The sequence below is a fragment of the Perna viridis genome, chromosome 1, assembly GCF_037379345.1.
Source record: "Perna viridis isolate PV_CMFRI_1.1 ecotype Kerala chromosome 1, ASM3737934v1, whole genome shotgun sequence".
Taxonomy (NCBI): domain Eukaryota; kingdom Metazoa; phylum Mollusca; class Bivalvia; order Mytilida; family Mytilidae; genus Perna; species Perna viridis.
In genome coordinates this window covers 22,848,546-22,868,012 of record NC_142445.1, presented here as the reverse complement: position 1 = coordinate 22,868,012, position 19,467 = coordinate 22,848,546, and the positions used below count along the sequence as shown (strand labels likewise).

The following is a 19,467-nucleotide window of genomic DNA, read 5'->3' as shown; positions in this document are numbered from 1 at the left end:
GGGCAATTTAGCCTCCTGTGGCGGAGCGCAAAGGTTCCTATCGAATACCACAGCAGGGTTCTTTAACGTGCGAGGAACGTGGCATCTTTCCCAACACGGTGCACCACTATGGTTTGTGGTCAGGTTTTCCGTATTATAGCCTGACAACCCCAGCATCTAATACGCCAGGGGTACCCCATTCCACCATCAAAGGCACACATCCCAGTTGCTCTGTGGGCAGATCGCCTAGCCCCGGCTAGGTTTCTGAGCACTATTTAGTCGCCTTTTACGACAAGCTTAGCGCTGCTGCAGGCCTATTCTTTTAACACCCGGACCTGCACGGGGCATTTCTACAAGATTTTTTACACGATTTTCATAGAAGAAACCGATTATCTATCATTAAATATTTCGCAAAAGAAAAGAATAATAACATTTCGAATGTTGTAGTTTTCATTCAAACAATGTATTTCTGACACACTCACATTAATAGGATAATTAACTGGAGAGAGTAAAATCAAAATCTGATCACGAGTGCCGAAGAATGCCATATTAAACGAGTGTAAGGAACTTGTTCCGCGCACAAGTTAAATCTTACTACGTTCTTAGCACGAGTGATCATATTTTGGTTATTCACGATGACCAATTGATTATCCTATTTATTATGTAGATTTCCTCCATTATTCGTTGCTATTTTTGACATAAATTTCAAATTTTGTGAACGGCTTATTAATATCAAAGTTGTGAGAAAGTCCGAGAGTGAAGTTACCGAAATGTAAATTATCGAAATTTATTACACTGGGAACATTCGATAAAACACTATTTAAATAACACTATAACAAAAAAGATAACTGTCCCTGGATTACATTCTTTTGAAAAAGATAGCACTTTCTGTATATCCGTTACACCCTTCATTTCGTTCATTATAAAGCTAAGACAACGTAGCTTTGAGATATATCTTTGTTGATATAAACCACAAAAATCTCCGAAAATCTTTCGTAACGCTGTGTTAACTATCAAACGCACGATATGAGTGACGCTGACGATCAGCTGACTGTTCCCATACTTGGTGTAATTGCCGTTTTCGTGCTAAGAATATATACTCAACACTTTGTACCCATATGATCATGATTGACTAAGGGATTTCTTAATTTAATCCCGACTCAAAAATGCTATACATCGTTGTTTCTCTATAAAAGATGGTACTCCTAAATACAAATATATAGTTATTGGTAGAGATTCCTCATACTTTGTGAAAAAATAATTTCAAATCATCTTCCAAGCATACAGAAGAAGATGTTTTCAAAATGCTGTAATTTTTGATCGACATCATATTGGTCCTGTGTGGTGGACGCGTTTTTCAACAAACAGTCCTCATTCCAATGAAAACAAATTGTGCTCCTCTATTTGCTGACCTATTCCTTCACTCTTATCAGGCTGATTTAATAGCTGATCTGATCCGAAAGAAAGAACATCGTTTAGCTAGATCCTTTAATCTCAGTTTCTGCTATATAGATGACGTATCATCGTAAAACAATCCTAGTTTCGAGGATATGATACATCGCATCTACCCCAAAGAACTTGAGATAAAGGATAGTAAAGACACTGTGAAGTCAGCCTCATACCTTTACCTACATTTAGAGATCGATGGTAAAGGAAAACTACTGACCAAACTTTACGACGTGATAACGTTTCATTCAGAATTGTCACTTATCCTTTCATTTGTGGTAATATCCCTTCAGCACCTGCGTATGGAGTTTTCATACATGTATCACAACTCATACGTTATGCCAGAGTTTGCCTAACTACACAGGCTTTTTGTATCGCGCTAGACTTATTACAATTAGGCTTCTGGAACAGGGTTATGTTGCTACAAGATTGAAGTCCTCACTACAGAAGTTTTATGGTCGTCACCATGAACTCGTGGATCGATGCGGTGTATCCATCTGCATCATGAAAACTGGTTAGTTCATCGTGTCATAGTTTTCTTTTCCTATTTCGTCTACCCCGGACTTGACTTTTTATGACCAACTCAGCGGGTGTTTCTAGAAGAGCAGAGAACGCTTACCCTACCGGTGCACCTGGTCCATACTCCCAGTTTTTAGTGGAGTCCGACTTGATCAATCACTTTTGTTACTTTATATGTATTATTTTAGTTAGTTTATGTTCTTTGATGTGTTTGCCTGTTTTTTTTTTTTCGTGTCTGGCCTTTGTCCCTGGATTACATTCTTTTATTTCCGCTAGAATCGTGGTTCCCTTGATTACTCTTTCAGAGTTGTGGGACTTAAAATTTCAGTATAGAAATATCCTTATTCGATGTATCTGATATATACCACACTGTTAGTGTTCAACTAAACAATCTTAAGAGCGAGTCCAGATTTAGTACAACAAACATAATTAAGTGAAATGGTCAATCCTTAACATGACATAGCAAAGTTCAACACATCCTCAAGAAAGAAACATTGTAATGTTTATGTATATAACATGTCTTATAATGTATAAGTTTAAACCTTAGTTTCCGAGAAGTAGGACTACAACTCCACTTCGAAAAACAAATACCCTCCTTTTCTTCTATGTATAGCAGAGAAAATATCCTCAATCATTTTACCCCCTGACTTTAGTGGGGTTTATAGTGATAGAGGTGTCCATCCATCCTCCAGTTACTCATAGGAGTTTCCATATCTTAATTTTACTCCTCCTACACCACTGAATGGAATTGAATGAAACTTTCATAGAAATTTTTAGTTACGACTATTGGATATTTTGCATTTGAATAGTGTGGGATTGCAGAATCACAACGGTCGCCCCCACCCCGGAATTTGTCAAATATATTTAGGTATTTGCCCAAATTTGCTCACTTTAAAAAAGGTCATCCAAAAAACAAATACAAAAGTCATACAAAAAGTGTTTATACTTGACTCGACCAAATTAAATGTACATGTATACCATTTTTTAATCGTGATGATGAGAGACTAACTCGGTGGAAGATTCTTAAAAATTCTACTGAGAAATATAATAAAACTATCATGTCAGCCTGGTGCATGCGATGTCATGTTTTATGGAACACTTTAAAGAGACATCAAACTCGGCCATGGGTCTCGGTGAATATCTCTTTTAAATGTTGCAATGAGCTGGCGTACTTGTATAATTTTCTTATTTTGATATGTTAACAAAAGCTCACATGTGGTATTCAATTACTTTATCGAGTGGAGAAATTATATGAACCACTCAAAGCTAAGGTTAAGCTTGTCCAAAATTATGTTAGGTATATCTTCATGCTTTTACAGCGCAGTTTCTATCTTGTTTAAATCCAAACAAATCGAGAGTTTTACTTGGTGGTAATTTAAACCGAGTTACGTAAATCATAGAAGACTAGCTCTCAGTTGGAGAGGCCCTTCCAAAGGAAAATTCTTTTGACTCGAATGTTAAAACGGATTTCCGCAGATTATGCTAAATTTTATCTTTTCGAAGACATCGGGTGACGTGTCGCATCTTGTTTGTATATTGTATAAAAGCTACAAAGCAAAAGCAAACGGGTTGCACAAAAATGAGAATTGACTACGAAATACGTTCGCTGAAACACTGACTATTTTGCATTTCTGTACTTTTACAACACATATATTTTGCAGGATAGCTGTAATAAATTATTCTTCAGTAATAGTGAATTTATTAACCATAAAACCCATACTTGTTTAATCCACAGACTTTATAGTCATATAAAAACTAAACATTAAATCGTGCAAAGATAGGATTATAATAGAAATGTTTCAAGATTGCTTCTGCTTTTTACCATCCTCAAAATTCCAATCAACTGGATTGATCATCTGTGACGTTTTCTTGTATGTCCAATACGGGGTCATTATAAATGTTACAAGAACAAGCTGGGTATACAGAGGTATAAAAAGAGTAATGGGCATAGTTGACTTCACAGTCTCCCAGTGTTTGTATGTAGAATACCACAGAGAACACTCGACTACAGATCGTAAATGAAACGAATGGACAAGCAAAAACTGGTTAATTTTCCAAAATATGGACGATGCTTTTCCCGCCTTTAAAACAAACCAGCAAACTGCTGAAAACGGTGTGCTCATTTCTAGCAAGAGTCCTCTTGTTCCGAAGAAATGACTGCTACCTATGATTAAAACGGTGGTGTATCCAATGAGGCTTATCCAATGGTGTATATTCAGTAACATACTAAATCTCCTGTAATAAATGTCTGATAAAGAGACTGCGAGGCACTCAAAACAAAAGAATCCTACAGTCGTTGTCATTGCGTAGAAACTGGTAGGCGTGGTTCCGTAAATAACATCCTTCTCTAGCTCAGTGTCGAGAAAAAACGCCCATATTCCAACTAGGGTACAAAATATCCCGAACACCGCACGTACCACAGCTAAATTCCAGAAAATTTGTTCCTTAACTCTTAAAGTTTTGTAAGTTTGTGTTACCTTGCTAATCAAATGTGAACTTAAAAAAATGCAAATAAAAAACGCCAAAGATCCAAAGATGCTTTTAAATAATGTTGATGTTTTAGTAAAATCGGCCTTTGCAAGATGAGGATGGATTTGTTCTACTAAATCCATGTCTGCTGGAAAAGAAAAAAAACCTGATTCTAATCTGGAACGAAAATAAGTCATTAAAATTGGAAACGTAAAACTATGCTACAATATTATATAAAGCATAAACAAAAAGTATATATAAAAAATCTGAACAATGGTGTTAAATAGATAAATTCATGAAATTTGGTTTATATAAGTGCCAAAATTGACAACGAGAAGACTATTTACAGGACTTAACGTCGCTCGATAGTAAATTTACCTATTCATCTGGTTACTGAACTCGGTGGCCCTGTAACTTTACTATAACAACTGACCATCCACACTGACCATATCTGCATAGTTTATTTACATTTCTATGTGTTATCAACTGGTGACTTTAGATATCGCGTGTATTGGGATCGAACGAACTGTCTACTTCCTGACCTATTGAATGCATATCATACAAGTATGAACAAGTTTACTACTAGAGTTCTTTTACAATAATAATTATATTGTAGCATTCCTTTGACACAATCTCTTTTGACAAAGACTTTTAGAGAGTAAAGAAACTAAAAATAACTTTTCAAGATGGGATAATTGGTTGCAGATTTTGAAAATACCTAAATTTTGCACGAAAGTTTGGGGAGTCCAACCCCTGGATTCCTCTCTGAGTATATCTGTCCTTAAAATAAACTGGCATTTCTATACAATTAGTTTATTTCTTTGATTCATATCAGACATACTCACATACACGGAATAGCACATTTTTGTACATTTTTGTCACGTGAATAAATAAATGTATTTTGTATGGTACATGATATATACTATACAGTAATAAAATTTAGTTGCTAAGATCTAATATAAAATATATACAGATTAAGATGAATCTTCTTGTACATGTACTTACAGTTATTCCCTTTTCGGATTTAATCAATTGCTATTTTAATGGTATTCTAGTTTTAAATGACAGGCCAGTTAACGGCATTGCTAAATGCTTTTTGCGACCTCCCATATTGATTATTTACGATAAAGCATAACGCAAATGCTTTATGTCAACATAAATTAACGGCTTCAAGTTATATAGAATAGTTTGAATCCGGAACTTCTATAAAAGTTTTCTGTATTAACTTTTGACCAGTATGTATATGTTAATGAGACGGACTTGTGCACCGTTATTGTCAAAGCTTTAAGGGCCAAGTAAAGTCAAAGGTGACCATATACCTTCAAAATTTTGGAAGCGCCACGTGTCGCTTAAGGTAAACATAACGGATAAGCGTGTCTCGCTTCTACGGCTTTCGAAATTATTTCATAAATGAGATTTCCAGTGACCATAAAATTCTTTACCAATCGTCTTCAATTTAAGATCTAATCCACCTTGATTAACGCTGCATTAGCTGCCAAATTTGATCAGTTCTTGATTCCACTGAATTTGACCGATTCAATGACATAAGTTTGTAGTAATGCAGTTGAAGCAATAAATGTTGATAATACCTACAGAATGTTGTGAAAAGAACGTTTTTTTAAATCAAAGAAGATCGATAGGTCTGATCTAATTATTTTTCGCCTTTACTTCCGAAAATTGCCGAAAGAGCATTCACTTGGGTTAAAAATACTTTAACCTTGGTAAAAAATTAACAATAACGGATACACAGGTAAGCACGTGTCTTGTTTTCATTTCATTTCATCCATTTCTTGATTAGATTTCAAATAAATAATGACCATTTGAGTCGAATTATATCACAATACGTAAATTCCAAAAGGATCCTTGCGTTGTTTTCGAACTATTTTCTTTTACGGCTTGAGTCCGTCGGTCTTACTTGCCGTTGAATGACCACTTTCGCTTTGCAATTGTAAAAGTCTGCAATGTTGTTTTATATGAATATTTTATGTATTGTGACTAAGAAATATTTGACTTGTATGAATGTGTATTATGTTTTGCTATTTGACTTGGACCGATTGACAGACGAGCTTTCGGGAACTGGTGATTGTATTGCAATCTAGTCGTAATCTTCTATATTCTTTTTCATGCTTGATTAGTACGCACTTCTTTTCTCGTCAACTATTGGTTGGTAATTGTCGCGGGTTAATTCCTTTTTCATTTGAACACTCTTTCTCAAGTATCTGCCCCGTGCAGGTCCGGGTGTTAAAAGAATAGGCCTGCAGCAGCGCTAAGCTTGTCGTAAAAGGCGACTAAATAGTGCTCAGAAACCTAGCCTGGGGCTAGGCGCTCTGCCCACAGAGCAACTGGGATGTGTGCCCCAGGTGGTGGAATGGGGTACCCCTGGCGTGTTACATGCTGGGGTTGTCAGGCTATAATACGGAAAACCTGACCGCAAACCATAGTGGTGCACCGTGTTGGGAAAGATGCGCACGTTAAAGAACCCTGCTGTGGTATTCGATAGGAGTAGGAACCTTTGCGCTCCGCCACCGGAGGCTAAATTGCCCTACCTTACCCATCCCCCTTTTTCCAATGGCAATAAAAATTTGTCGACCCTATTATCCTTGTGACCCATCCTTTTTTTTTCATTTCACGTTCATTTTATCATCCATTTCATGTTCATTGTCTGAATATAGCTGAAATATTGTTGCTCGGACGTTAAACCCCAACAAACAAACAAACAAACAAAACTTAAGTATCTGAACGGACATGTTGGTTTTTTATGTTCATCCGAATCTAGCAACCTATATTCTTATCAACTCAAGTTATATACGCATCTAATTTCAACTGAACTATTACTAAGGTTAATTTCTTTAACATTCCTAGATTAATTGTGCATGTTAATGGTCTAGAAATTAACATTTTTACCTCGTATGAAAGTCCGGTATGAATGATTGATTGATTGTGTAACTTTCATAATAATTTACCTAAACACACAAATCTGTGATGATATTTTACTATGCTTAAATAATAGCGATTAATGATTGATTCATTTAACAATTCGAGAGGACCGCTCGAAAGTAAAAGTGTAAGTCTTTAAATCGATCACACACTGTGGTCATAAAGTAATTGTTTTAAACTATAAATACAATAAGTGATTTTTGATACTTCAGGTACAATACAGTAGTACTGGAGACTTACTATTCCTGTGACCATTTACAAATGTGCCTCTTGCACGATATGTGAGGTAAGCTAAGTGTTTTGTATTCTTGAGTTTTTGCTTTGCTTATGTATTTGCTTTGCTATGTTTTTTTTACGCTTATTGTATGCACTAAATCGCTTATACTCTAATGCTGTTGTTTTGCTTTTTAATATGTTTGATTAGATAATTTACCATTTTCTTATAATTTGCTACATTTGAATATGGAGTCAAATGGAGTCAAACTACATATTTAGCTAGTTGGTCTATGCTTCACAAGTAGATTGATGAAGTCGTAAATTAAATTTACTCAAATGTTACATTTTTCCTATGATATGTAAATGTACTAAAATATACATTCACACACATGGTTAATTTTTGTGTTATCTTTATGTGCAAGATGCTATTATTTATCTTGTGCTGTATATTGAATATAACTGTATTTTACAGGGCATTAACATTTATTGGCAATAAAGCATATAACCCTAGAGATTAGAGTTTACTTCTATCAACCCCCTAGAAATAGAGGTGACACAATCAGATTTGTTATTAAAGAAGCGACCTTTACACACATGCGCAGATTAAGGTCACCAGAAGTCACATGCATACAAACTTATCTTGGTCGATTTTTTGTCGTGCAAGACCATAAATATATGGGCACCTATTTCATGTATATAATGCATTTTATTTGTGGATACCAAAGGAAACTGCACAAGAAAAGTACAATTTAGTAGAAATAATTCAAATTTCATAAGAAACAAAAATTACGAAAATGACAGCTAATGCAGCTTTAAAAAAAACCTGATATTTGCGCCTTATTACCACATTCGTTAAGTCCATTTCTAGCACTAAGATTATGTTGTATTGAGGTTTTTCAAACGGAGTATAAATTACTTCACTGACACAAAAGGTACATTTTTGCCCTAACTCCTAAAACTGCTGTTGTCCAAAAAATTGTTTGCTACCCAACCTATATCATTGCTAGAGTATCATTGCTCCAAATGATTCTATTGTCACGCTCATACCAAACCATAACATGTTCAATGAATTGTAATATGCCAAATGATAAGTGTGTTGGCCCATAATTTGACCCTTGTACATCTAAGGTAATCATGGAGCTTAAATGTGACATTATAAATGTACTTCCTTTAGTTCAAGGTTCGGAATGTGTTGTGGTATATTAAATAACATGGTTACCATTTTGAAACAGATCATACGATGACCGAATACGGTGTGTTTGTTCATTACTAAAAAAATAACAACTTAAGATAAACACAAAATATTCTTTCACGCATAAATCATTATATTTTCTCCTAATAACTAGAAAAAAAGCGGAAATTGAGACTTATGTATAGGCATTTATATTCTTGGTACTCAAGGAAATTATAGAGATAAATACGGAAGCGTACAAGGGCTAGAATACGAATATTTATTAAGATCACAGAATTTTTTATGTCCTTATTCATAAGTGTATTACATTTGAAGATTTTTAGATACTTGTTTAGGCTTTTTATGATCGCGGATAGAGATGCAAGCTACGCTGTATAAACATAATTAGAGAAATTTTATACGAAATCGAATAGAATGTTCTGTCAAGCGCAACCTGGTGCGACCGCAAATGTTAAACTTAAGGTAACTGTAGCGGATTGGGGGCAAATAAACAAAATGTAGTATAAGTGTGATGATGTATTTTTGCCTATTTCATATTTGGGAATATTTTATGTTAAGCATGTTGTTAATTTTATGAAATCAATTGTATAAATCAAAGTTCACTTAAAGATTATATCTTCTAAGGATTAGGATTGAAAAGTAGTCAAAAGGATGTTTACAAATTAACAAGAAAGGATAATACTTAATATCTAGATCCGTTAAGCAACTCAAAAAGATTTTATGAAGAGGTCGATTAAGGAATAAGATTGTCAATTAGTAGATTATAAACGGGATGCAGAGACGGAGATAATTTGGTATATAAAAAGGTGTTGCAGCCAGTTAAATCACTTCTGGATTGCAATAAAATATATACCGGATTCTCTTCTCTCTCATTTACAGGTATATGATGGACTTTAATTCAAATAGATTTTGAATTCCTTTTAAATAAATTAAAATTATTACGATTTCACAGCAAAGCAAATTTAGATTTTATTCAGTAAATTCATTTTATCAGGAAAACAATTGAACCCTTTTTGCTTAGTACATCGTTGGGTTATAAGTAGTTTTATATTAAATCGTATCTGAATTAATAAATGAAAATGTTTTAGTTATTAGGTCAAGGGGTCAAATAACAGTAAATCAAATCCGATTAACTTTATGTTATGTTTAGTTATTTTGAAATGTTTATTGTTTTATTTATATGTATTATTTTATCAATCACTTCTGGTTTGCAATGAAATATAAATCGGATTCTCTTCTCTCTCATTTACAGATTGAGCTAGTTCTACCCAAAGCCTTTTCGGCAGTTTTGTTTATGCTTCAAGTACAAAAATAAGCGTAACATAAGCATGGTACATCTTTAAGTGGGACATTGAAGTATCTTTGAATGGCGTGTTGGTTCTGGCATAGTGTGTTTGAGCATTGTGTGAATCATGCACTGAATTAAAATAACAGCTTCTTTATTCCTGATCTGGATCCGGTTTCATAAATAATCTCAAATTGACATTTTTCTTCAAATCCTTGTTCTAATCAAATTTATTTGAAATTGAATATTTAAAAGGAAACTCACAGATTTGAGGGAAAATCTCAATTTGAGATTGTTTTTTTTTTTTTGTTTATTTTGTTTGTTTGTTTTGTTTTTTTTTAAACATAGAAGGCATACAAAGTGTTCAGCAAATCATTCTGTTATTTACATATTAAACAACCCAAATTCGAAATAAATTAGAATATAATGTAATGCTATGTGTTTTATTGTAATGTCATGATAACACCGTGATAAAGAAGTTTCACAAGTTGTGGAAGTTTATAAATAGATATCTCGATATCTTATTAAAGCTACAATAATGATAATAATCTCTTTCATGTCTACCCCGGACGTTTTATGATCAACTCGGCGGATGTTTCTAGAAAAGCAGAGAACGCTTACCCTACCGGTGCATCTGGCCCATGATCCCAGTTTTTAGTAAAGTTCGAGTTGTGCATTTACTTTTGGTACTTTGTATGTATTATTATAGTTGCTTTATGATCTTTGTCTGCTTTCCATGTCTGGTCTTTGTTCTTGGATTATATTCTTTTGATTTCCGCCAGAATCTTGGTTCCACTGATTACTCTTTTAAACAGAATAGCATATTTAGTCCGTGGACTAGTTTACAATATGGTCCTGTATATTTGTACATAGTATACACCATGTAGAATAAAATGTAATTAAAAGTAACACAGTAAAATGTCAGATAAAATATGTGATGGTGTCATAACATTATGCACATTTAAAATGATACGTGCAGCCTTTTTTTTTTGGTTATTCAAATAATTTATTTACATTTTTTTTAACTTTTAAAATTGGACCATACAGTACAAAAATAAATAAAATGTGGGAAAATAATAGAGTTGTATACTTTAAGAAGAGCTTCAGTAGACATAAAACTTCTAAGACGCTTCAACACACCAATTTTCTTTAAAATTTTATTAGTTAAAATATCAATACGGTTAGACCAAGATGAAGTATAACCAAAATTAAAACATAGAAGCTTAGAATTTTCAAGTTTTTAATACCATATCATCTATGTTAATACATATTTTTCTACATTTAAATAGCTTCTGCTTAATACCAATAAGCATGCACCAAGTCTCCTCTTGTAAGTTTGCTACACTTCATCCGTTGAATAAGAGTTTACAATATCTTTTTTTAAATTTCTCTCAATAACATTTAGACATTTATCAGCATCTTGTGATGGATCATCAGCATAAACTGGATATTAGTCATTGATAAATAATATAAAAAAAACAAGTGTCCAAGTATAGATACTTTAAGGAACGCCTATAGTAATACTTCTTGGCTCTGATAAAACAATGCCACCAACACATTGCTCTATGTTGGACAAATATTAATTAAACCATTTCAAACTATTTCACCAACGCGAAAATTTTTTAGTTGATGCAACAATACAATATGATTAACCGTATCAAACGCTTTACTCAGGTCTATAAATAAAACAATTGTTAACTTCCCTTCTATGTTTTTATGACAACGATCAATTAAATGATGAAAACAGTTTTACATGAGTGCTTCGGTCTGAAACCAGACTGACAAGTTGTAATTAATTCTTAAGTTGATAAATATTCATAAAAAGTATTGAATACATATCTTTCTATTATTTTACGAATACAATGTAATAGGTAATACCGAGACCTGATCTGAAGTTATATATAATGTGTTCATTTCCGGATTTAAAAACAATGGTTACCCTTGCTACCTTCCAGTCCTTTTCAACAATACAACGTTTTATTGTAAAAATCAAAATATGAGTCAAAATATTAACAATAACATAGCAATAACATCATATGTCAATTTGATAGAAATATTGTCTAAATCAGCTGCTTTTGCTCTAGACATATTATGTTTATTTTTTCAGAAAAGTTTCAGGCATATTTGAAATAACACATAAATTTGGTTCCATGAGTTGCTTTACATCATGCAGAGAAGTTTTTCTCAAAATTACGAGCGATGTTACAAAAGAACTCATTAAAAGCATTTGCAATTTCATCATTTTGTGAAATTATTTTACCATTTACTCAAAAGTAAGAAAACAAACAGATTTGGATGTTATTTATTATTTGAAAAGATTCCACATATCTCTTGGTTTCAATAATGATTGTTCAATAACTTTATCCACAAATGTCCTTTTTGCATCCATGACTTTGGATACAATGTTACTTTCTACCTTATATAATGTCCAATCAACATCAGCGTTTGATTTCAATGCTTTGGCATGTAAGTAGTCTCGTTGATGCATAGAATGTCATCATTTATCCAGTTCTTTGAGTTGACATTAATCCTTCTCTCTTTATATGGTAAATGTTTATCAATTATAACTGTAAATGTGTCTTTAAATGTTGACCACATCTGATTGACATCATTTTTAGTTTTTGTCAGGGAAGTCTATTTATAGACTGAACTTGACTTACAGATCGCCGGCAACCAAATTACATAACCTGGATAGACATTTCAACAAATAACTACCAAAATAACACTCCGCGGATTATTCTCCTTGCAAAGTTTGCATTACGATATCGCTCCGCCACCGATCATAGTCCATCTCAAATATGTGATGTTTACTTGTCGTACGACATGGGCGTGTGACGACATTAAGGCTATTTAATATGTGTAGAACTGCAAGATGATTAATGATTATATGATATTAAATATTTAAATTTTGACGCAGAGAGCTGGACTATTTTGTCATATTGACCCGAATATTCGCAGGGAGGAAAGCTCAATCGAGATTTGCAATTTCATTGCTCTCGATCTGACCCTTTTAATGAAGATGTCAGGAGCTTCTGGTGACGGATTTTCGGAGCTGCAATGTAACCTATTTGTGTAGTAAGTATAGATTACAGTGGCGGATCCAGGGGAGGGTGCATGGGGTTGGCACCCATCCTTTTTACTGGAAAATTTCATGTGTGATTAATTTGATCCCAGGAATTTAACGTCTGTACACAAAATGCAAGCACTGTGTAAATATATGTTGATTACTACATGTACATGTACATAAATAATATAAAATGGTAAATACATGTACATACATGTAGCAAACAAAGAAGTATTTAAAATAGAAAATAAACAGAATTGTTAAATTATTATGATTTCAAAGCAGAGACATAAACAATGCCTCTGTTTCAACGGTAAGGATGTTATGTGGCATATTCATCACATTCAGTAGGTAATCTTGAACTATCAAAAAGGAGGGGTATCCAGTGAAATAAAGTTATGTCCTTGGGACGCCAGTGGACACATGAGCCATGACATTATACATACACTTGTACATATTCCAAAAATCCAAACTTCCACACCGACCATAGAACTTTATCGCATACCCTATTATCACGGCCTTAGAGATATCACATACCCTATATCACACCCCTAGATCTGTATCACATACCGTATATCACACTCCTAGACATATCTCATACTGTATATCACACCCCTAGACCTTTATTGCATTCTATATCACACCCCTTGACCTATATTGCATTCTATATCACACCCTAGACCTTTATTGCCTTCTGTATATTACACCTCGAGACTTATATTGCACACCCCTGGACCGATATCGCATACCGTATATCAAACCCATAAACCCATTTCAAGTACCCTATATATCACACCCACAGACACATATTGCATACCTTATATCACACGCCTAGACCGATATCGCATACTGTATCTGACCTATATCGCATTCTCTAAATCACACCCACAGACCTACCCTATATCATACCCCTGAACCAATTTCGAGTGCCCTTTATTAACCAACTACCCAAAATACGTTAAAATATGTCAAAAACTGGCCAATTGATATGAATTCAAACCGGGAATCTATATGGGGCCAATATGGATGAAACCTGGACCAATACGGCATCATAACTCCCGGTCGTTTGACACCACCATTTTGAATTAGAATTGGATTTCATTTTGATCACCAGGACTAAAAGCTGCAGAAGCACAAAAAAAATCTTCCATTTTATACAAAAATGATATTTAAGACTTACAAATGCAAATAAACCTACATGTTCTTGATAACACATGAAAACAACTGTTCTACGAATCATCTAGTTGAGTTGGTTATTAAAACTGTCAATAAATATGTAATTTCATATTGGCCCTGTTACAGGTTTAGGTCAATCATATTGGCCTCGACAGCCGTATTGATCTCGAGGCATAGCCTTGACCAATATGACAGACCTCAAACCTATAACAGGGCCAATATGAAATTACATATTAACATATAATATATCACACCCACAGACATATATTGCAAACCTTATATCACACGCCTAGACCGATATCACATACTTTATATCATATCCATGGACCTATATCACATACTGTATATCACACCCATAGACCTATATCGCACTGTATATCACACCCATAGACCTATATCACATACTGTATATCACACCCATAGACCTATATCGCATACTGTATATCACACCCATAGACCTATATGGCAAACCCTATATCACACCCATAGACCTATATCACATACTGTATATCATATCCATGGACCTATATCACATACTGTATATCACACCCATAGACCGATATCACATACCGTATATCATATCCATGGACCTATATCACATACTGTATATCACACCCATAGACCTATATCGCACTGTATATCACACCCATAGACCTATATCACATACTGTATATCACACCCATAGACCTATATCGCATACTGTATGTCACACCCATAGACCTATATGGCAAACCCTATATCACACCCATAGACCTATATCACATACTGTATATCATATCCATGGACCTATATCACATACTGTATATCACACGCCTAGACCGATATCACATACTGTATATCATATCCATGGACCTATATCACATACTGTATATCACACCCATAGACCTATATGGCAAACCCTATATCACACCCATAGACCTATATCACATACTGTATATCACACCCATAGACCTATATCGCATACTGTATATCACACCCATAGACCTATATGGCAAACCCTATATCACACCCCTAGACATATATTGTATATCATATATCACACCTTGCACAGAACACAATTGAAGTACATTTTATATAGATAAAATATAAGAAAGAATGAACATGACATGCAAAAAGCTGTTTGATATGCAGAATCAACCCTCGACCTATATCACCCCGGGGGCCAGTGGCCCCTGAGTTGATATAGGAGTCTCCTTTTGATACTGCATGTGATAAAGATTTTGGCATGTACTATTCAGTATGGAATTCAAAGAAATAGTAAAACAATGTACATGTGTATTATACCCATGTAAGTCATAACTGATTATCAATATGGTTCTTTTTTAGTACATAGTCAAGATATACCAGATACATTTATTTAGAATGCAGATCATAAAGTGAGAAACACGATTTTCATGACACAAGAAAGACACAGTTTTGTTAGAAATTCTGTGGTCATGAAAGTGCATTGAAAATGTGATGGGTATCAAGGCTACCAAAAGTAGACCTTTTCTAAGAGCCGATTTCATGGACATTCTTACATGTACAATGTACTAGGTAAGTGTTGAAGATATACATTATTTATTCATATACTTTGTATGTACACAGTTATTTAAAATTTTCAAAACTGGTGATAGGTATACTGTTTTTATTGCTAGTGTAGAACAGTGTAGTCATATTTCTTAGCAAAATTTGCAGTTTACATTTGTATGTCTTTGAACAGGAAATGTACACTGAAAACTACAAAAATACGCGTGCATGTACTTTAACTATGGTTACTGGCATATGCAACACAGTATTAATTAAAGATTTTATACATTAAATTATGATATTTGTAATATAGTAATACATGTATCTAATTTGTTTTCTACTTTGTAATGTGATATTAATTGCTCATAGATAAATCAACATTCAGGGATTGGCCCAGAGATTTTGAAATGGGGGTCCAAACATCATTATAAATCAGCAGGTAGCTAAAATCATACATGGAAGAAGCCCTAAAGCAATATCCTAAGCAAGCTTTCCATTTTATGTATTTAGGTTTTTGTCTGTAAATGAATTTACTTTTAAACTTCACTTCAAACCACTTTTTATGATCTATCTGGTTATGAGGGGATGTTGTTTTAACAATGACAGGTGAAAAGTAACCTGTTCTACTATTACTTACATGTATGTTACCTGTTATTAATAATTATTAAAACAAAGATGTACTCATGAAATACACTGTACATTTTTGTAAAGTTTGTTATGTTATTTTAGATAAATTTGAATTATTTTATTTTATATTAAAATAATAAAACCTAAGAACACTGAAGTATAGTTGATATATACTATATTAGCTTTTTTTAATGTAGGACAAAAACTATGAATAATGACAGAAATATTGTTTGCAAATTTTCAATGGACCAGTATTGATCACTGTGGGAATAATGACCAGGTGGTTTAAAAACCAGTAAAAACCTGGTACTTTTATAACCACCCAACCTTTATTTTTGCCTGATTTGCAGGACATTATATATACATGTAACAATATTTCCCAACAATAGGAGGTTTCTCCATATCATATGGTTAAAATACATGTATATTTTCATGAATTTACATTGTAACATTTTGCACATATCAGCCACTGTTATGATTTTTTCCCTTGATTTCTTTTCAGTGGTTATCACTTAGAAGTTTCACTTGATGAAGTGAGAAGAAAGCAAAAGTAAAACAGACCTGTTGGGATACTATTTAAGCATGAAACAAAGTTCATGATTCTCAAGTGCTGGTACATGTATGTGTAGCATGAAGCAGCTGTAAATGTATATGTCAACATCTCTAAATAAAAAACTATAAAAATATTAGCACTTGTATATTTGCAAGACATAAGAGTTACTTGAAATGTAATTTTATACATATTTGTGAAACAATCATGCAGAAAAAAGTAAAAGAAATGCACATACATTATTGAAGGCAGACAGGTATAAAACAATCACCAAATAGTGATTCATCATAAAAAGTGGTACTCATGGGGTATGGGTTCACTAGTAACCTTTTTTGTTTTGGAGAGAAAAAAAAATGGATTTATTCTCAAAGTGCATATGTGATTAAAACATCGTATTCCCTGTATTCACCACATACCATTGACTTTCCAATTTAATTGGAATCTTAAATTGCTCAAATCTATGAGCTACAAAGTTGTTTTTAGTTTAATGATTTTTAAACTGCATAGTAATGTTTACAACAATTTTTTATCCTTGTTTGGACTGAAAAATTCCTAGAGAGAGGTAATCATTTATTGTACATACCATAGCCTAATCTAGACAATAATGACAAGGGCAAATTTTAGTTTTCATTGATGACAAAAAAATTCAAAGTGCGCACAAGCAAAGAAAAGTTTGCTCATTTCTCTCTTGAGATTGGGCCTTTGTTCAACTTCCTCCAGTCTGCAGGATTCATTTCTACTTCATGCATCTCCAAACCGAAATTTCAAGGTGTGGGTCATTCTTACATTGAAAATTCATCGAATATTGATAGTCAGTGATTCTCAGTGGAATTCATATTTTGTAAGAAATACTGATTTAAGTATTAGGAAATATGAGGACATCAACGTACATGTACAGCCAAGAATACCAAAAGCAATAATACAAAAGAAGATTCAAAAATATATATTGATAAACGGATTGTATAAATATACACTGCGTTAACAAAAATGGTTATTCTTTAAAAGACTAAGTTTTGATTGGTTTATTTTGCTTACGATTTGGTTACATGAATATTTTTGATTACTTTGAGGTCTTCCTTGACTCAGTGTCTCAGCACTTTGACTTTTATGGATTCTTAAGTTACTTTTATTATAGGGCTGCATTTCAGTTTTTTTTTTACGAATAAATGATGGTCACTGATGCCAAGTTGTACAACACCGGCAGTAGAGAAGTTTCCTTCATTCATTACATACATACAAAACTCGCAATTTTAATAATCTAATATCTCGAGATGATATCAGGTGACTGCAAAACCGGCATATTTTAAGCGTTTATTACAACTAAAACTACCACAGCAATGATATAGAGGTGGTCTGGCAAAATATTTTCTGACTTTGTGCCATGGAGGAACGGGATTCCAACCTCTTATGCTGTAGTAGTAAACTTCAATCATCGACCTAAAATTCGCTATGGAACGTGTAACGAAAATCTAGGGATCACGAAAAATAACGACTCACTTGCGCGATATCTGGCATTTGCCAAATCAAGAGATATTAGAGTGTGTATACGGTGAAAGAATAATCTCTCTTGAATAAAGTTTCATGAGAATGCAAAGAGTATTGTAGTTGTGGACAACCATGTGACAAACAGCAAGTTGAACAAACTCATCGAAAACGGAACTCGTCTGAATATAGCAGAAATATTGCTGCTCGGACGTTAAACCCCAACAAACAAACAAACAAACAAACGAAAACGGAACTCGTGGCAATATGCATATTTACATTTAGTTATCTTCAACTTTATACAGTTTATGAGAATCCTGAGAGTAATACAGGAGAAATTTTCGGAAAGACGGACAGACTGAAGCATATATATATACAAACACAATTCTTATAAAAGACTGCCAAACCAAGGAAATAAGGTCAAAGGGTGAGATACATTTACGGGAGAATGTTAGTGAAAGTTGATGTTCCGAGTCCAAGCAAACCTTAACTTGCTTGTCATACGAAGAAAAAAGCCAGTTCCATATCATATAATTATAGATTGACTGTTTAATATTTTTTCAGGCTAAGTTAATTTTGCAAAATCCAGAAATGAAGTTCTTTTCAGCTGTCATTGCTGGATAAGATCTATTAAAAAAAAGAAAAAAAAACCTTGTATGGTAATGTTTCTTCTCATCCCTTTAAGCAACAAATAGGCATATTGGTATCATTTTGTTATCATGTCTAAAAATTCTGACTACGAAGGGGCCAAACACATCCCTGGGTGTACCTTGTACGTTCCTACATTATTACATGTAGTATGAATGAAGCTATTTAATATGACTTGATCCTGAGACTGAAAAAATTATAGAGCAATAACTGTTAGCCCAAATTTGCCATAATTTGTATTTTCAAATAGGGCAATCTCTAACATATCAGTTACTCTGTCTCCAGATGCCACAAGAAATGTAAGGCCAACAAAATTTTTACCAGTTAAAAGAACCTTACATATCCTTTAATCAATAATAACAATCTAT

At 33.7% G+C, this 19,467-nt stretch overlaps 1 protein-coding gene and 1 long non-coding RNA gene across 2 annotated transcripts; one reads left to right on the top strand and one right to left on the bottom strand.

Moving 5' to 3' along the window:
- Positions 1 to 3,646: 3,646 nt before the first annotated feature.
- LOC148627823 (protein CLN8-like) lies at positions 3,647 to 4,879 on the bottom strand. The gene is made up of 2 exons (XM_088564691.1): positions 4,792 to 4,879; positions 3,647 to 4,561 (listed from the first exon to the last, which is right to left on the bottom strand). The coding sequence occupies exon 2, from the start codon at positions 4,554 to 4,556 to the stop codon at positions 3,744 to 3,746; it is 813 nt and encodes a 270-aa protein (XP_088420817.1). The 5' UTR covers positions 4,557 to 4,561; positions 4,792 to 4,879; the 3' UTR covers positions 3,647 to 3,743.
- A 2,267-nt stretch (positions 4,880 to 7,146) lies between these two features.
- LOC148627822 (uncharacterized) lies at positions 7,147 to 10,507 on the top strand. Its single transcript, XR_015919324.1, has 3 exons — positions 7,147 to 7,252; positions 7,563 to 7,636; positions 10,011 to 10,507. It is a non-coding gene; the product is annotated as an uncharacterized LOC148627822 (long non-coding RNA).
- The last annotated feature ends 8,960 nt before the right edge of the window (positions 10,508 to 19,467 follow it).

What these genes read in the sequence shown, in the direction of transcription:
- LOC148627823 (XM_088564691.1), bottom strand. Translation starts at nt 4,556, where the DNA reads ATGGATTTAGTAGAACAAATCCATCCTCATCTTGCAAAGGCCGATTTT.